Here is a 19,507-nt window from a genome sequence, read left to right as displayed (position 1 = left end):
GGATAATTCCCCGATGGCTCTGAGCCCTCCCTGCCTTGCACTCCAGGGGAAACAAGGTCTTCCTTGTCTCTGCTCTGCTGCCTGTTTTTACATCTGCGAAAGTGTAGCATTTCTGGCTCTGTACTTTGATGTCAAACTTGAGTGAAGCTGAAATAGGCTTTAAGGTTATTAGGGAGGACAGACTGCTGTGTGGTTGTATAAATCTCATTTTCCTAGGAGACCAGGCAAAAACCCACAAATCCTTCACAAGTTCTCATCAGGAATTACTGTCCGAGGCTCTGAAAGGTTTTACACTTGATGATCCAGTCTTTATCCATTATCTCCGTTGAGTTTGATGGCTGTTTGTTTGAACCGATAATCTGTTCCAGTGAACCCAAGCCTTATGCTTTGTTAGGAGACTCAGATGTCACGAGTTGGGTCAATGACAGAGCTGAAGGAGCCCCTGAATCCTTGTGCTACAACCCCACATCTCCAAAGAGTTATAAGTACATGATTCCTGTTTGAGTTGATGGGCTTTAAACACCTAAACACTTTTGAGGATCTGAGCCAAGTGCCTTTTCAATTAATATTAAATTCTGAACACATGGGGCCCAGATGCCCAACTATTTTGTAATTACATTGCTTAAAACGAGGCTGAGGATCTGGCTCACAGTATATATTCAAAGAAAGAGTTTAATCCGTAGAGCTCAAAGTCACTTACAAAGGGGTATCATTATCTCCTGATTCCAGGTAGGGAACCTGAGGCATGGGGTAGAGATCTGACCTGCCTGCGATCGCGCCCTGAATAGAATCCAGATGTCCCTATGCCTAAAATTCATTATACTAACGTGTTGCTGTGAGCCGGGTTTGATGTTGAATATTTAAACCCATTCATTCATCCAGCACCGAGAGCTGAAGATGTGCTGGTTCCCTGTGAAAGCTGGAGCCCCTTTGCAGGCCTGCATCGCATATGCTTTGCACAGCGGCGCTCATTTTATGTTGCTCATTCTTTTTCAAGGCTGGGAGAGCTAATGACAGGAAAGTTATTATTTGTATTATTACCTCTGCTTCTGCTGGTTGAGTGTTAATATGAGAGAGGTGACTTGGATGATACAGTGAATCAAAGGGGTAGTGGTATAATTCTAGGTAAGCTTCTCTTTCCGGGATTGCTTTTCTGGCTATCTTTCATCTGTGCCTTTCCCTTTTCTTGAATTCTTCTTTAACATTTGTGATTTTTTAATAATACTCATTGAAATGCAAGGATTCGGGAATGCTTTTGCAGTTATGCCTTCAGCCTGTTCCTACTGGAAAGCCTAAAATGGTTCTAAGGGAAGGAAGAAAGAGACCTTAACCTGGCATTGGGGACCAAGTGCCCCTGGTTTTAGCAGACACTTTAACTTACTGATTGTGGTTGAAGAAATGCAACAGGCCCTGGCCATGCTTACACTAACACTACATTTTAGCCACCCAGAAGGGCCTTTGGGTGGCATAAATACTCCCAGAGTGGTATAAAGAAGCCTTAATATAAACCAGAGTCCGGCTTATTTATGTTTACATTCACATTTACCTTCCACTCTTTTATAAGGTTAATCAGTCGCAAAGTCAAACACTTAAGGAAGAGTCAGGGTGAAGGTTTTCCAGACAGTCGCCTTTCGCCTTTCTTTGTGTGGGCAGCAGGAGCTAATTTTGTGATTCCCTGGGAGTTTTTTCACTCTGCCTTATCAGTGAAGGCGTCTGGTTGGAAAGCATAGCTGCCAAACTCTTAACAAACTTCTCCTGAGTAGGTGCAAGGCGTGATTTGCAAAAGCTCACAGCTAGGTCAAATTTGGGTGAATTTTCAGTGAAATAGTACAAGTCACGTCCCCAGCGCTGAAGCTGTTCATCTGGCAGATTTTTAATTCCTTTTCTAAAAGGGATCGCGCCCCAAGACTTCTCAGGGAAGTGGTTATGCCAATGAACATGCACAAAATGGTGTTATTTTCCCCTTACAGAATTCAGGAAGTGATTGAAGTACATTTTGTGAAATCCTTAAATAAATACATAAATAAACGTAGCGTGGATATTATCAGGAGAATCATTCTGAAGCACGGACCTGCTAGAAGTAACTACCAGGAAGGCCTTTAAGTGGAAATGTTGGGTGTTAGACTACGTTGAGTCTAATGAAATCATGCTAAGGGGAAGGTGAGCCTAAGCTGGAATCCCAGGCTTACAAGACTAATTGATTTGGTTGAAGAGAGAGCATCTTTTTAGGATGAAGGGGAAGATGCCTGTAGCCGAGGCCAGCAATCAGGGCAGAGCTGACTTTTTGGCACAGCTCTGCACCCACAGTAGTTAAGCCTTTTTGCAGCAAGTGCTCTTCGAACTACAGCACAACAAATATTCGGGGGAGCGTGCCAGCGTCCTTCCACGTTCCTGTTCCCCTGTGGTTTAATATCTGGGCCCAAGCTGCGGGTAGCTCTGCCAATGGAAATTTCTCCAGGAGCTCTTGCACAATCCCAGCAGCTGTTTTTAGCCCAGTTTGGGAAATTAGTGAACTTGAATGATCCTGTTGCACTCTTAGTTTGTCAGTAAAGATGTTGAGCAATCGTCAGCGTAAGGGAGATCAGAGAGAGCAATTTCAATTTGTTCTTCGGATCCTTTTTTAGCTCTCTGTTTTAAGGACAGAGGGTATACTTGTGCTGTTTTCTAGAGGGTGTAAATCAGCATAGCACTGCTAAGGATCTGGCCTCTCATGTTCTGGTCTTTACTAAAAATACCCCGGAGAGTAGCCTTGATACAAGCCAGCTGTGCTCACCTTACCAGAACTGGAAACATAGCTGTTTGAGCTCTCAGCCTTTTGCTCTCCTCCTCCATCAAATCTGCTGCTGCTTGGGGATTTGAAGGTGGAAGTCGGTTGTAACATATGGCAATAAAAGGCTGCTGTAGAGTTTTGTAGAAAACGTGAAAAGTCAAGAAGCCGGGTGTCCGGTGCCCTTGAACGTGCCTGAGGAGCACTTGCACAGGGCTGGCAGTTCAGTATGGGACTTGCTGCAGAAAGGTACGGGTCTGCAATAAGAGCAAGAGGCCCTGCAGTTCCCATGGTTAGGCACCTGAACCAAGCCCCGAATATCTGTCTAAAGTGGATTGTTTCTCTGCCGTTGCCTTTTGAAAGGGAGGGCAATTTCCAGTTAGCCCCCGGCGTCTGTCTCAGATAGAGAGTCAGGACTCTGGGCTTTTCCCCAAATTCTGCCTGCCTTGCTCTGCTGCCTGACCTTTTCCAGTGCTCATATAGCCCTGCTTTTGAATTCTGAAGATAACAAAGGTATCCCAGAGACAGGGCTTACTTTTGAGTTTGGTTGGGTGTGAGGTGCAGTGTGACAGCAGCGTTTGCCTGGCTGCCTTCTGCCTGTGCTGCGGGCAAGTGAAGCATCCCGCTCATAGCCACAGCCAGCTGGAGCATCCCGGTGTTGGCCAAGCACCTCTCACGTGCCCTTCCTTCTCCCCAGGTAAATTGGGCGGCCAGGACTCCTTTGAGAGCATAGAGAGCTACGACAGCTGCGACCGCCTGACGCAGTCCTGGAGCAGCCAGTCCTCCTTCCAGAGCCTGCAGCGCGTCCCCTCCTACGACAGCTTTGACTCGGAGGACTACCCCGCCGCCCTGCCCAACCACAAGCCCAAGGGCACCTTCAAGGACTATGTTCGAGATCGGGCCGATATGAACAAGGACAAGCCTGTCATTCCTGCTGCTGCCCTCGCTGGCTACACAGGTAGGGTCACGGTCCTCGGGAGACCACCTCTCTGCTGAGCACCTCGGGTAGAACCTCTCCGTTAGCAGAGGGCAGAGCTTCCAGGGTCTTTGGGTTGCCCAATTTTGCATTGTTGTGAGTGAGGGTTTTTGGGGTGTCCCAACCACATGCATGTGTGCACACCTGAGATCACCCCCCAAAGCTGCTTGTCCTTTGAGTGTGGGCACTCCAGCCCTCGCAGAGGGTCGAGGACACAGCTGAGCACGGGGCAATTGATGCCTTGTGTTTTCGTTTACACCTGGATGCCTCCTGGTTGAGTTTGGTAGGAGCTGGTGTCTGGTGTCTATTGTTGAGAACACAAAGTACTAGAGAGCCTTTGTTTCCTCATCCGCCACTTTTATGCAACGTGCTGGCCACGTGCTTGTGGTTTCCCACCTCAGGCAGGAGTGGCTGCGTTTCAGCACTGCTGTGCGTGATGCAAAATGATCTTATCCCCTTTCAGCAGCGAGGAGGGACTGTGCTCTGCTCTTTGTGTTGGTGAGAGGCAGGGATGGGACTGTGCCAAAGCAGACCCAAATATTTTCCATTCCCTGCGCTGGGAGAGATGAGAAGGTGATAGACCACAGAAACTCTGGCTTTTTATGTGACAGCCCTCCAGCAATCTGGCCATCTCTTCTCTCAACGGAGAGAAACCTAGTGGTATAGGGCTTCATGCTAATGTTGGGATAATCCTTTCCAGTCCTTCCGTGCCGTATCTCTTCCCTGAATTGCAGGTAGAATTTGTAGGACAGACTCCTGGCTGTTCCTCTCCCTTGTTCATACTGATCCCTCCTGCCCCAGCTGGTAGCAGCTGTGGCGCAGAGGAGCCAAGCAGTGGAAATAGTTTGTGCAGATAAAGATCATCAAAAGGTTCAGAGCAGATCCTGAGGTGCGACTGTCCCTGAAATCTCCTCCCACGCACGGCTCGTCTTAGGGCTGATATCTAGTTTTTGTTGGGGGTAAATGCAGAGGGGAGGAGAGGTGGAGAGATAATTTTAGGAGCTATGTGTAAAAAAGGAAGTGGTTTGTTGCTATAGCTTTAGTTAGAAAGAACGCTTAGCCTGGCCTGCTGAATGAGCCAGTTTCGACCAGGTCTATGCAAAATAAAAGTGTGCTCTGCCATTCCTGAATGGTTTTTGGCTGGGGGATGTGGAAGGGAGAGGCACGAGCAGTAGGAGGGGCTACGCCCCCAGACACCGTCCTCTGCCCTGCCACAGAAGTTGATGTTCATAAGAAAAGAGACCGGTGAGCACTCCATGCACTTCTTTATTCCTCTTCTCTCCCGATAACGCCTTTCACCAGGGCTGTGGAAGTGTTTTGGGTACGCGGTGCCTGGGCAGGAGCACTGGTTGCTTTTCAACAGCTGGGGAAACTGAGGCACGGGAGCACTGGCGAAGGTAGGAGCTGTGCTGCCCAAGCTGGGTGCTTCCCTCCCTGTTTGGTTCCTGGAAGAGAAGCGCTGCCCCCGCGGAGAAGCGGCATTCCCACCTCCCTCTGCCAGCAAGGAGCCGAAGCTGGAGCCGGTGTTTTGCCAGGGGGTATTAGCACCCCAAAGAGTGTCCTTGGACTCTTGCTGTCAGGAAAGTGAGACCTCAGTTAAGGCAGTGCCAGAGCACACTTCCAAATGCTCTGCGCCGCGTAACTTTTTCCCTTGCCTCATTTCAAACCCTGTTTTGAGCTGGGAAGATATTCCCTCGGCCCAAGCATTTTGACATGATCAATAAGTTTTTTTTCATTGCTTCACTTGAGAAACTTTAAATGGGGGAAAGGAAAATTGGAGGTTTCCAGAAACATCGGTCACTTGCAAATCCTTGGGTTGCAGCACTTCTTGCTTGCCCCGGAGGCTGCTAAGCAGTAATTCAGTGCTGAAACCGCCGCTGCCTGCATTCACCGTTGGGAAATATCTTTGGATAGATGAGTTTTGCAGACGTGTGACTCCAGGGAAGTCCTCTGTCCCTTTTTAAAGCCTACTGACCTGTCAGCACCTTATATTTTCTGTGCAGAGGGAGCCCAGCGTGGGTGCAAGGCAAAGCCAGGCTGCTGTGAAAGCAGGTCACAGTGAGAGCAAGTGAGAACATGTTGCCTTACAGACCATAGGAGGACCAGGCCCTCTTGAAACTGCTTTGCAGTAGCATATTTCTGCAAAAAAAATAACATTGAGGCTGTCCATGGAGAAGTGCTGGACCTCTCCTGGGCCAGCTGAGCAAGGACAGTGGGGACTCTCAGGCAGAACTCCTGGCTTCTTCTTTTTATTTATTTTTTTTTAATTTGCTTTACTTGCTTTTTACTCAGGGGAGGAAGTGCTGTCTGGTGGCTAGAGCAGAGGAACTTGAAGTCTGGGCTCTGTGCAGCTCGGTGAGGCCGTGGAGCCTCCAAACGAGCAGAGCAGGGGGTTACCAGCCCAGCGTCACCCCAAAGTGCCTGAGACCCCTGCTTCCCATTTCTGACTCAGGCGATGCCTTGAGCACGTGTCCAGTGCTGGGCATCCCGTCGCCAGCCTGTTGGAGCACCCAGCAGACACACCACATGTGAGACACACCACCGTGTCTCAGCGTGAGCCTTTTAGGACTCGCAGAGTGCAAATGGGAGGGCGAAGCCTGGCAGACGGCGTCCTTCATCTCCAGGGCCTCTGGGTTCACTTTAGGAACCTGACAATATCGTTCGGGTTTTGTCACCGTGCCTGTTTTGCCCGCGGCCCTGGGAGGTGGCACAGTGCTTTATCGCAGCCGTGGCAGATCGCTGATGGTATCTGCCCTAGGAGGCGCATGCTTTGGTGAGAAGGTGCATTTTGGCGGAAGCGCCATTTGCGTTTGATGTGTTCTTCACCCTGCTCGCAAGCAGCTTTTCAAAGCTGTGTTATCTGCCCCCACATCTTGACCTAATTTAACAAGTTGCCATGGTTGCTCAGATAGAGGTTGATGCAATTTTCTTATCTTTTTTTGAAGGAGAAATGTAACTGCTCCGGAGTTGGTGAACTTCAGTTTCCATAGCTGCAGGGAGGGCCATCTCTGGACACCTCGGGTTTTGGGGCAGCCTCCCTTGGGCTTGGCCAACTTGAGTCTTACAATGAGCCAGATTTTTTTTATTTTTCATTTTTGAAATGACCTAGGAAACGGAGAGAGAATGCATCCGGGGTGCATCAGGACGCATCTGCTCTGCAGGCAGATGTGCTAGGTCTCACGTTGACTTATCTGAGCAGGTTCATGCAGCCGCACAGCGTTCGGCGTGGGCGGGTGGCTCGTGCTAGGTGCACGCTGGCACACAGATCCCTCCATACCCGAGCTCAGCTGGGCTAAAGCGAGCTCAGCTTTGCCTGCTCCCTGCCACCTGCACCCTGCCCGGGGCTGTGCTGTAGCCGGATCCTGCAAGCTGCTGGCTCCAACAAGCCACCCCGATCCTTTGTGAGACCTGGTGGATGAACACCAATGGGGCGTAGCAGAGCGGAGCACTGCCCGTGGTGTGGGTCTGACCGCACCGGTCTTCGGCCTTTCTGCCCTGTGTCTATTTTTCCACTCCTCTGACCTACTTGTGCTGCTGTCCTCCCGGTGGTGCAGGTCCAGCGGAGGTTCAGACCCTGCGCCCCTGTGGCCGTCGGCAATCGCTGCCCTGGGCTGAGTTGCTTTCAGCTTTTCTTGAGCACCTGCGTGGGTTTGGAGCCAAGATGTGCGTGTCGGCTTTGCGGCGTGCAGGGCCTCAGCACCGGCTGTGCAGGCTGGGGCTTTCCGTCTCGCAGCGCTGCCGCAGTGCCCGAGCCCTGCTGCCGAGCTGCGATGTGCTGCTCCAAATAGCCGAACCAGCGGAGCACAGCGATTCCCCTCGGGTTTGGGAGGGGAAGGGAGGAAAGAGGGACGAGCAGGGTGAGGTGACTGCAAAGCAGAGCTCGATCCCTTGTTTGCAAGGCCAGTGTTGCACGTGTAACGTGGTCCTTTCTTACGGGCCTGGCTAGGGAGTTGCTGAAGCCTTTACAGACAATCCCAGCACCTAGAGAGTTAATGCCTCCTTCCCAGCTAATATCACGCAGGACCTGACTGTCTCTCTTAGCGACAGATTGATGCTATCTCCGTTATCACGCTGCCCTTAGAGAAGACAGAAAGTAGTGCTGGGAATAGCCGACCCCTCTGAGATGCTATCTCGCCCGAGCGCCCAGGAGCGTGTCCGCACAGCTAACGGTTTTGCCTGGGCCGGGTCCAGCCCCGAGCCCCGCTATCGGTGCTCGTGGCACCGTGTCGATAGGGCCCGAACGTGCTGGGTAAACCCGTCTGCCCTGTCCCAAGTGTCTGTGGTGCGGAGCCCGAAGCCGTGCCTTCGACAGGCCTCCGTTTCTGAGCGATGCTTATCTGTGACACAGAAGTGAAAGCACGCAGCTGCTGTTTTGCAAGAAAGTCGAGCTGATGCCAAAGAAAGTGGGTCTCTTTCAAGAGAGCTTGTGTGCTGCTTCTTCCCTTCTTGTTGCTTACGCTGCTGGCCTGCAGTTTCCAGCCAGCGAGCTCCCCAGATGTGCTGCGCTCGTGGGCATCCAAAAATCCACCAGCAGCTGCTTTCCTGGCCCCTCTCCTGCTGTGCTCCGGAGATCCGGGTGTCCTTGGCATCCAGAGTCTGTGCAGTTGCTTTCCTAGAAACATCAGCATCCTTCCTTCCTGCGCTCCGCACTGCTGAAAAGCGTGCCTCCGTGAGCATCCTAGGTGCCTGTAGCTCTGCTTAGGGCAGCCCGGAGGTGCAGCCAGCTGGCCCTGGCAGTCACAAGAGACACAACAGCCCCTCCAGCCCGGGAGATGCAGGTGATGGTGCTAGCTCGCTCATTTTGTGTCCCGTGCTGTACCTGCCCTTGTAGTAGGGGGATTTGAGACGTGGCCAGCAGCAGCTCCTGCTGGTTTTCTGCCTCCCCCACAGCGCCTGTCCGGGCCCCGCAGCCCTTCCCGAGCTGCAGGGTGGGACGCGGGGCTGGTTCGGTGGCTCCTGCCCCACCTGCCAGACATGTGCAAATGACAGTGAAATCAGCCCCACGCATCGCTGCCCGACCGTGACGGCAGCTCAGCTCTCCCCAGTGCTGCTGCAGCCCCCTCAGCAGCTTCACGGCAGCCCGGAGGCGAGAGCAAAGCAGCAGCTGCTGTTCAGTGCCCCCTTCGGGGCATCGCACGGCAGCTCACGCCGGCAGGACCACCGGCAGGAGGGCGATGTGAAGCTCACCGAGCCCCTCGTGCTTCGCCAGGCTGATCGTGGTTCTCCTCGAGACGGAGGAGACGGCTCAGGAAAGCCGAAATAGCACGGAGTGGCCCATCTGGCTGCTCCGTAAGCACATGGAGGGAAGGAGCTTTTTGGGTCCTTCCCCACCTCGTTCACACCTGCTGCTCGGAGATGCTTTGATATGCACCCCGGCGTCCCCTGACCTGCACAAAACCTGCCCTGGGCAGTGGTGTGGCCGGGCTGGGCGAGGGCTGGGGCCGACACGGCGACGATAGGGCCGAGCTCTGCAGTCCCCTGCCTGGCACGGCAAGGGGGGGCTCAGGACCCCGGCACTGCATCGGCACCACAGGGGGCTTGGGCAAGGTGGGCACGAGACGGAGGCGAAGGCTGTTTTGGAGATGTTGCTGTGCCCAATCGCTGTGTTTGGTTGGAACCACAAACCGCAGAGCGCAAAGCATAGGTGTGCTGTGTTTTTTTTTTTTTTTTTGAAGTGTTTTTTTTTTTTGTTTTGTTTTGTTTTGTTTTCCTTCTTTCAAACGGAGGCCGTTGAGAGGGGTGGGGGTGTGAAACCGGCTCGAGAGACGGTGAGGATGATGCGTTTTGGGCCCGGGCCCTCCCGTGCATGGTGCACAGCCTGTCTGCGCCGGCGGCGGGGAAAGTGGCCGGCAGGGGTGTGCTGGGCTGGGACCAGGGCCTGAGGCATCGCCTGCCCCAGACTCTCTTGCTAGAGGCACAAATGCAAAACCAGCTCAGACCTGCCCAAATTTTGTCTCGGTTGTCCCCTCCCTCTCTGGCCCAGCCCTTGGAGACACCAGCGGTTGCACTTCACTGCAGAGGCTCCTAAAATCTGTATAAAAACCAGGCGCTGCCACAAAGGGCTGCCCAACGGGGCCAACACTTCCAGCTCTCGGAGGGTTTAGGAGTCACTTCTGACATGGGCAGGCTTCTCCAGGTCCGAATTTTAGGATTCAGAGTCACAACCACATTTATTTGACACCGTGGGGGGCTCTTAGGTCCCCAGCCCGTGGTTTGGGTTAAAGGCTGGAGCTAGCAAAGCACTTCTTGCAGAAGGGCTGGCAGGATTTTGGAGATGGCGCACTTTAGTTTTAACCCCTCTCCAGAGCCAGGGGTGAGAAGGCAGAAGGGGACCTCCAGCCCTGTCCGAGGATGCCGTGGGGACCTCGGAGGGCTGGTGCAGCTCCAGCCAAGGAGGCACCGCTCAGCCTGAGCAGAGGCCGGTTGTCATCCAGCAAGAGAGGCATATTTTCCCCCTGACGTGGGAGAATTCCTGTGGTGTGACACTCCCCAGCGGGCCCTGCTGAAGGACCCTCTTCAGTGCCACCGAGGCGAGACAGGGTCCCCATTGTTGCCCTGCTGGGCGGCGAGCCCCCCGGGCGGGCGCTATTCTTAGCAGCCTCCGCGGGTGCCAGGGGTCGCGGCGGGGCGGGCGGCTTGGTCTGGGAAGTCCCTGGGTGTGCGCGGCGGGGCCGGCACCATAAAGGGTGGCTTGTGTCCCTGCACCCCACGCTTGGGGCTGCATCCAAGAAAAGGCTGCAGGAGTGTTCCAGCGGGGGGGTTGGTTTTGGGGATGAGCAAGGCAACAAGGTCTCCTGGTGGGGTGAAGTCGCCGAGCTGTGCCGGCATGGTGGTGTTGGCACAGCTCTGCAGCAGAGGGAGCTGGACCGGGCATCTGGGTGGGGATTTCCAGCCTCAGCTGGGGATGGGAGGACGAGTGTAAGCAGAAGGGATGGAAAATGGGCGCTGCTCCCAGCTGCGGGGGGTGGAGGTTCAGGGCGCGGAGGCGAGCCCGGCAGCGTCACGCTGGGGATGCGCTGTGGGTGGGTGGATGTCTCTGTGCAAGCTAAGTGCCACGGGGAAATCCTCTCCTAGGTGGTGGGAGAAACACTTCCCTGCACCTTGCTTTGCTGCAGAGCAGGCAAAAGAAGCTAACCTCCAAAGATAGCCTTCTTAGCACTAATTGCAGCTATTCTGCCCAACCAGCCCATGCACGGACCGCCCAGCACCCCTGCCCTGATCATTTTTCCTTCCTCCGCTGACGCCACCGCTCCCGTGGTCTCCCCAGCGCTGTTTTCGGGCACGCAGGCTTGGGCATGTGCTGGGGCTTGGTTCCTGCCACCTCGTGTCAGCCCCGCTGACATCTCGGCGTCGTGCCCCAGCGGCAGCACATCTGCAGGGCCTCCGCTGCCTTCCCCTCTGGCAGGGTGTGTGTTTATAGGAGCTGAGACATGCCTGCGAGCTGTGCAGTAAACACATTCTTGACATAATTGCCTGCCCAACACAGAGGAATTTGGGGTTTTACACTAGGCCCACAGGCGGCTAGGAATAGACCTTGGGAATCCCTCTTCCAAGGCACAAGCCGCTGCATTACACCGCTTCCTTCAAAATCCCAAAATACCCGCCGGAGCAGTGCCCGGCACGGCGGCAGGAGCCTACCTCGCTCGCTGGAGAGAGGGCGAGGAATTGCTGGGTTTCCCAACACCTCCCCACGCCAGCTGGCAGCCGAGCCGCCAGCACCGCGCGTGAACCGCACCGGCCGCTTGGCTCGGGCGTAGCAGCACCTCTCGCATCAAGTCCCCGACACCTCGAAAGCCTCCAGGGTGGCCCAGGGGATTTTTCGAAGGGATTCGCTCACCAAGAAGCTGGTGCCCAAGCAGTGGGTTTCCATCTGTTATATATTAGGGGAGGAGTGTTCGTTTTTCTGGGCAAGAGAGAAAGCAGGGTGACAAACCTGGTTGCGCTTCGGTCTTGCTCCCTAGGACTGTTTTTGCTGACCTGGTTTTGGCACTGGCTGCTCTCCTTACGTGTGGAGGGGATTGGTGTAAAGTGAGATGGGGTGAGAAATTGTCCCTGCATGAATTCGCCTGCAATTCCCCCTGGAGGGCCTCAGGAGGCCGAAATACCCTCTTGCCCAATAGTTTCCCTGTACGTAGGGCTTGGTGCTGTAAGTAGGCCAAGACTTTGAGATGCGATGACATTTCGGGCCAGGCTTTTGGCTCTTCCATTTGGGACGCGAGGCGAAGGCGTGAGCTGCATTTCCTCCCTTGCTCTGCTGCGGGCGGTGCGACGTGGCTCTGCCTTCACCCCTACCGGAGGTCTCGGAGTCAGCCTCTGGGCAAGCTGCAGCTGAGGACAGCAGGCTGGAGCTTCTCCCTGCCAAGCGTCTCCTTCTCATTTACAGCCAGAGATGCTGAGCCCTCTGCTTTGTCCTGCCCACAGCCGGGGCTGGGGTACCAGGGATGCAATGCTGCCAGCCATCCGGGCTTTACTTGTGCCCCGTGGCTTGGCGGAGGACCCAGCGCCCTCAAAATCTGGAGGGGTTTCTTAGGGGAAACCAGAGCTACGCCCCTTGGGGAGGGCTGGACGGGGCGCAGTGATTCCCCGATCCCTGTGCGCCTGTCCTGGAGCCGGCTCTGTCATTTCCTGCTCTCTAGCAGCCTGTCTGCTTTTTGAGTCACTTGAAACATTGTGGAAAAGGGGGAACACCCCTCTCCTCCTTCAGCGGGTTATCCTGCAGCCACAGCACCGACGTCTCCATTGTCATCCATGGAAATAGGCTGTTCTCCATCCCTTTTTCTGAGTAAATAACTTTTTTCCCTGCTTGAAGCTTGTTCTCATTGCTGTCAGCAGGTGGCTTTACCCCATCCTGCCTGCCATCCTAATCCAGCGCTATTTTTTTGGTGATAAATCATTTCCTCTAACCTCTGGCTCTGTTTATTACTATTATTGTCATTATTATTACTGAGATTTTCTAAGCTCCATTTAAAACATTTCAGACTCTTTCCCAGAACACATTTCCTAGAGCTAAGCGCAATATTTCAGCTGTGGCCACAGTTGAAAGTTGCTCATCAAAGAGCTTTTGGCTTGAGGGCTTCTCCTCTACCTTTGATTGGGACACAAGTGCACAGAAGAGATAAGTTTTTTTGTTTAAATCACTCCACATAAACCATTAATCCAGCCAAAACCAGGCTGTGAAGCCTCAGTCTCTCAGTGTGGTGCACCAGCTACTGCACATTAGGTGTGTTGGGCCCGGGACCCTGAGACAAATTGCTGCTGGCCAAAATTAGCATCCATGCGGAATGGGGAGACCGTGGAGTTGTAAAGAGAGGCTGAACATCAGCGGCGAGGGATGCTCTTGCCTTGCTGGGTAAGGAGAACCAGCAGCCCCGGGGAGCTGAGCTCTGCCTGCCAGCACCGCCAGCCCCTGCCCATCTCCGTGTGCCGGCGCAGTCCGTGCCTGCAGCAACACGCCCTGGAAAGGGGCCAAATAATTTTCATACCTGGGTCCCCTTTATCTCCATAAACAGCCACGGAGCAAAGAGTCAAGGTCGGGAAGCAGGAGTCTGCCGGAGTTCATTCAATGGCCAGGAGGTTTTTGGCACGTAGGAAGCGGTGGTGCTCTTGTGCCAAGACGACGACTGCTCGCTGTTTGGGTGCCAGAAAAATAATCCTATTTATGTAACTCGAAGTGAAGCATTCCAGTGCCTGAATATTCAACTCTTGCTGCAAATAGGAAGCTCTTTTACCTGCAGGATTTAACTCTCAAGTTGTCATCCCAGCCCAGATCTTGCCCTGCAGCCACTGACTTTTCTTTTCTCATTGGTAGCTTTTATTTTTTTTCCAGTGAGCACCATTTGCATGCGATTTTTTCCCCCTTGGGCTAGGATAGAAGGGGCTGTGCTTTCCTGGCATTGATGTCTCATGTTTCCTTTGTCTTTCTAGGCAGCGGACCCATCCAACTGTGGCAATTCCTGCTGGAACTGCTCACTGACAAGTCCTGTCAGTCCTTCATCAGCTGGACGGGCGATGGCTGGGAGTTCAAGCTTTCCGATCCAGATGAGGTAGAGTACCCAGGAATTCAGTGCTCAGCCCAAATGCCACTGAAATATTTGCTAGGATAATTCTTCTCTCCACCCTTCATGGCTGAGTTTGGGGCAGTTGTGTTGTTCTGGTCTTATGTAGGGGAAAACAATGAATTAGAGCCCAGCTAGAAACTTGTTAAAAACTGGGCTGCAATAATATATATGTAGGAAGCAGTAATGCACACCCACGTTTGGTGGGAAGTAGCTGTAACACTAGAGAAGGCATGGTGACAGAACTCTTCAAATAAGATGTGCAGGTGGGACTTGGGGCTTCCCATTGATTTTGGGAAATGGATGGGCTGTTCATTCCCTTCCTTGGCTTCTGTACCATTGTAGAGGCCTCCTCACTGCTCTGCTGTTCAATGGAGGGGGGGGGTCATAAATGTTAATGCTTGTGACCTTAGTCTGTCCTGAGGAAGAGGAGAGCCCTCTCCCTTCCCTCATGGCCAGCACGGCTGCTTGCCAAAGGATGCCCAAGGAAGCCAGAAAGACCCTCCCTGTCCATCCCATGCGGTCCTTCCCCTCTTTAACTCTCCCCACCCCTCTCCCAGGTGGCCAGGCGATGGGGCAAGAGGAAAAACAAGCCCAAGATGAACTACGAGAAGCTGAGCCGTGGCCTGCGCTACTACTACGACAAGAACATCATCCACAAGACGGCCGGGAAGCGCTACGTCTACCGCTTCGTCTGCGACCTGCAGAGCCTGCTGGGCTACACGCCGGAGGAGCTCCACACCATGCTGGACGTCAAGCCGGATGCCGACGAGTGAAGGCAGCCGGCTGGGGTGGCCGATGGCCTCGTGTCATTCTGGAGAGTTGATGGGACTTATCTTTTTTATTTTTTTTCCTTTTTTTTTCGTTATTTGTTTTTTTAAGAGCAACTCAGATCTGATGCTTTGAGGATGTTGGGAGAGAGGGTGGCGGAAGAGTCAAACTTTCCGTCAAAACCTAAAAAGTTTGGTTTGGAGAAGGATGGGCCTTTTTTTCTGAAAGCTCCAAGACAGGCTTTTTTGGGGTGAAATTCTGAGTTTTAAGAAAGCCAGAAAAATGTAGCTCACTTTAAAAAAAAAAGAAAAAAAAATCCTCCCCGTCCCTTGCTGTTTAGAAAACCTATTAACAAACGGATCCCTTCGGTTATTGTGCTGTTGGCACAACAAACTGACAGTTCAGGAAATGACAGTATTCCTAAGGATTTGAGGATTTTAAACTTTTTCGGGGGGGAGGGAAAACAAAAGTGGGTGAAACTTCCTGCTTTGGGGAGGGGCAATATAGGAAAAAAAACAAGAACTCATTGTTGTTCTTGTTACATCGCCTTTCTGTCGATTGTCTTCTTTTATACAAAAGGCAGAATTTTTGCTAGGAGGGATCAAGACTTTTTTTTTTTAATCTGTTAAAGTTTTATTTTATTAAATTTTGTGCCAGTATTTTTTTTAAATAGTCTTAAGCTCTAAGATGGTCTCAGTATTGCAATATTGTGTGTGTTTGTTTCTGTTATGCCAGCAGAGAGTTTTATCACAGTGAGGAAAAAAAAAAAAAGAAAGAAGTTTATGTAGACCCCACTGGAGAAGTGTAGCGCTACGACTCGTGATCTCTGAATCGTATGTGAAGGAAAATGAACTCCAAACTGGCTCCTGGGGATGCTGGCTGGGTGTGCCGCTCTTGCTTTGAGTCCCACGCGCTTTGCTCCGCCATTTGCTGATAAAGCTGGTTGAAATTTCCGACAGCGCTTTGTTGTTGTTGCTGTTAAAAATAGGTCTTTTTTTCTTACAGCTGCGTTTTGTGCACAAAGCGGCTTTCCAAAACGTACCGAGATGTGCAGCGAAAATGGCTTTCACGTTTTCCAGGGAGCGTTTTCGCTCAAGGAACACTCTGGTGCTTTCGAGAACTTTTTCATTTTTGGGGGGTCACGGGAGAGAAATTCTCATATTTTGAATGTGGTAACTGAAAAACATACAAATCGATGAGGGGAAAAAATTCGTAAAACATTGAAAAAACCAAAAGGAAGTGTTTGTTCCTTCCTGTTTTGACCAGCTCTACCTTTATGGCTATATGTCTTAACCAGCCGGGCACATGCAGAAAGGAAATTGGCCTTGCAAATGGGTCCTTTACTGCCCTTTGTAAGGCTGATCCCGAAAAGCGTGTCAGGGTGTGATTAACATGAAGCATATGACTGTTGTCTCTGGGGTAAACGAGACGCCTCATGTGCCTGCCCGTGCACAAGACCGATGCAGGATCAGTCCCGGGGGGAGCTGCTCCTCCTGTCCTCTGAGCCTTCTGCAGCTGCTTTGCCTGCAGAGCAGCAACTCCTGCTTCATCGAGCAGTCCCTGGGATGCTCTGAGCAAACCGAGGCTGATGCCAGGGCTGGGCTCGAGGTGACAGAGGACAGGGCAGTGAAAGTTAAAATACCTAGATATGACCCCACAGCCGGACCCGTGTGGATCCGGCTGCAGAATCGGGGCTTTTGCCCTGGAGAGCTGTTGGGCATTTTGTTTTTAAAGACAGTATTATGCATTTGAACCAAAAGTACCTTTTTTTGTGTGTTGTTTGTCTGTCCATCTGTGTGTTTTAGGTAGCTGCGTTAACACAGAGGCACTGTGAGACAGCGGCGCGGGGGCGAGGCAGGGAGAGGCTTTCCGGAGATGCTCGGCAGGCGAGGGTGGGCAGGATGGTGCAGGGGGGAAGAAGCCGGGGGCTTAGGTAAGGGAGGCTGTGGGGTATGCTCACGGGGCTGGGGCTGCACACCGTCCCGCTGAGCGTACGAAAAAGTAGTGGGGTGGATGGAAAGGAAGGAAAAGGGGACAGGAGGAAGGTGAAAGAAGCACCAAAGGAGGGATGAGACGCTGCCTGCTGGGAGGTAAAACTTAGCTGGTTTCCTTGGGCAGATGGAAGGGAGCAGCTCGGAGCTGGAGAGAGGAAAAACGTAGATAATGGGGAGCTGCAGCGAGGCGCCAGGGCTTTACCTGGCAGGGACCAGCTCACCAAGGAGCGGGCACGGTGCAATGGCACAGAAACATGCAGCAGACAGGGAGCACAAGGGCACCCCAACAGGGCACACCGTCTGGGTGGGGTTTTCAGCAGCCAGCAGTTTCTGTAGGCTTTCGGTTGCTGTCTTGCATGCAGCTGCCAAGTGCCCTTAGCTCTCCCTTCAAGGGCCGCTTCCAGCATGGCTTTGAAAGTCGCTCCTTCTGCCCTTAGAAGTCCTGCCTGTGGCACCACGCCGTGCCCTGGGCAGTGCCTCCTGCCGTGCTTGGCCCATCAGGTGCTCGGCTGCAGCTGAAGTGCCTTCTTCGAGCAGAAAACAGGGATGACATTTCACTCGGAAGGAAACGGGAGTTTCCCATCGTTCTGCCAGGTGAAATCCCTCGTCTGCTCTGCTGTGCTGATTTTTTGAAGGTTTCCAAAATGGACCTGTTTCACCGACCACAAGAGTCCATGCCCAGGGATCTCGGGAAGACTGATGAAAGGTTAGAAAGGGCAGATCATGGAGAATGGCTCTGTTTTCTGGAAGTAGACCCTAGCCAGAGCTTCCTCACCGTTTCTTATGGCCGTTTGCCACCCCAGATTGCAGCCTGTGCGCGAGTGCAGCAGCAAAGGGGCAGTGTCGTCCTAGGGACATCCTTTAGCCAGGTTCACAATTCACTATTTTCCTCTACTTTTTGTTCCCATTCTAGAGACCATCCCAGAGAGGGCTGTGTGCTGTTTTTATACACTGGAAATTTGCAGATTTGTTTGTTTTTGTTTTTGTTTCTTTTTATTTTCTCCCGCTTTTTAATTGCATGCTGACTGGTGGAGAGGGATGTGTGAACCAGATGTGCTGGAACCCAAACCCTCTCTGACCTCCTCTTCTTCGAGGCCACGAAAATTTGGTTAACCCATGCACATGCTGAACCAGAAAGATGGGTTTGAGCAGGACGAGAGATCTGCCAGGGACGGGGCTCGCTCCTGTGCTGGTTTCTCTGCGTGGGGCTGAGCTTCGCCCTCGGCAGATACCTGTGGCACTTGGCAGTCGGTAATTGTGTCCTGGTGTGGAACCTCTCCAGTGCATTGGTGGCTTTGGGTATTTCCCGTGTCCTGCTCGTGACCTGCTGTTCTCGGTGTCTGACCCCCGCAGGGCACGTCCCCCTCTGTCCCCCTCTGTCCCCTTTGTCCCCTGGCAGAGCCTGAGCCCAGCCCTGGGGGCGCAGCTCTTGCGAGCAGCCTCCCCGGGGCTCGGGAGGCAGTACCCGGCCCTGCTGGGACCCTCCTTTCCCAATTGGCTTTTTAAGGTGCGTTTCCCAGAGAACGGGTCATTTCCAACATCAGGGGAAAGGGACCTCAATAAAAGGTGGAAAAAAAGCAAGCAGATCAAAAAGCAAGCAGATCTATCTGCTGCTTGTCCCTCTCCATTCCATCCCCATGTACGATGGCCAGAACCCGGTGAGTGTGCACGTGTAGATCCATTTATTTACACACTACGACCACCCAGCTCCAGGGGCGATCATTCAGCGCGAGATCGCTCTGGAGAAATGCCCGACAGGGCAAGAATAAAGATATTTTAAGATTTAACCTCCACACCTATTCCCAAAGCGCCACCTACTCCAAAAAACGGTCCTGGTAAGCACCAAAAAATTCAGATGCCGCAGGAAGCGTCTCCACCTCCTGCCTATTTCTCTTCTGGAGGGGTTTTCTGTGAGGCTTTGGCGCTTGGTTGCTTTTTCGTCATAAATGTCGCAAATTTTGGATTCCTTGGCGTGCTCTGCTCTCTGGTAGGGTCTATATAACATCCGTGAGCTGTTGTCTACATTCCAAAGAGGTTTAAATAAATGATAAATCTATGTATACGTATATGTTATAATGGAATATCTCCAGGAATTAACTGCCTCAGTTAAAAAAAAAAAAAGTTTTTTTTTGTTCTGTTTTGTTTTTACACATGGGATTTTTTTTAAGCTGATAAACATAGAAGAAGAAAAAAAGAGATTGTTATATTGTGCTGTTCGACTATTTTCCAACTTGTATTTTCATATAATTTATATTTTTTAAAAGTGGAAAAAAATTTTAAAAGCAAGATTAAAAAAAAAAAGGAAAAAGCAGGTGCTTTTTAAAAAAACTGAGCTGAGGTAGCTTAGAGATGTAGCGATGTGTGTGTGTGTCCGTGTGTTGTGTTGTTTTTTTTTTTTTTTTTAAAGGATACAAAAAAAGTCCCTCCTACATTGAATACTTAAAGAAGGAGGGGATTGGTTTTGTTTTAATTGCTGATGCTGGCACATCATTTTGCTGGAGAGTTTTTTATATACTGTAGCCTTATTTCATATCGTATTTTAAACCATGTGAAATTAAAAGAAGAATAATTCATAACGCTCGGTCTCCGTGTGCTTATTGAGCCTTTGTTCTCACGCTGGGTGCTGCCTCTGCCTTTCCCATGCAGGTGACAGTGGGGACAAGGCAGACCCAGACATAGCAGGAGCTTTTCCAGCCCCTCCTGCTGCAGCAGGGGGATGTGCAGGTTGTCCTCTCCAGCTCCTTGGAGACTGTTACTGCTCAGCACTGCTGGCTGTGGGGCAAATCTGGCAGCTCAGTACGTCCTTGCATCCTGAACCACCACGCAATCTGTAAAAAATACATTTTTTTCATGCCTTATGTATTTTCCCAGTGAGATTTATGGTGGTTCAGGTATCGCCTTGTCCTCAAGCCAGGAGGAAGTCTGTGCCGCGGCACAGGGCCGA

General features: G+C 52.1%; 1 protein-coding gene across 1 annotated transcript in view; it reads left to right on the top strand.

The window, feature by feature from the left end:
• The window catches only part of ETS1 (ETS proto-oncogene 1, transcription factor), a 48,296-nt gene extending 29,157 nt beyond the window's left edge, over positions 1–19,139 (top strand). The window contains exons 6-8 of the mRNA XM_035555735.2: positions 3,465–3,725; positions 13,668–13,786; positions 14,359–19,139. Of these exons, the coding sequence (XP_035411628.1) occupies positions 3,465–3,725; positions 13,668–13,786; positions 14,359–14,574 (596 nt within the window). The 3' untranslated portion in view covers positions 14,575–19,139. The remainder of the gene's footprint in view (positions 1–3,464; positions 3,726–13,667; positions 13,787–14,358) is intronic.
• Positions 19,140–19,507: the final 368 nt, after the last annotated feature.

The sequence above is a fragment of the Cygnus atratus genome, chromosome 22 (genome assembly GCF_013377495.2).
Source record: "Cygnus atratus isolate AKBS03 ecotype Queensland, Australia chromosome 22, CAtr_DNAZoo_HiC_assembly, whole genome shotgun sequence".
NCBI classification, from domain to species: domain Eukaryota; kingdom Metazoa; phylum Chordata; class Aves; order Anseriformes; family Anatidae; genus Cygnus; species Cygnus atratus.
This window is presented reverse-complemented; position numbering and strand designations above follow the sequence as displayed.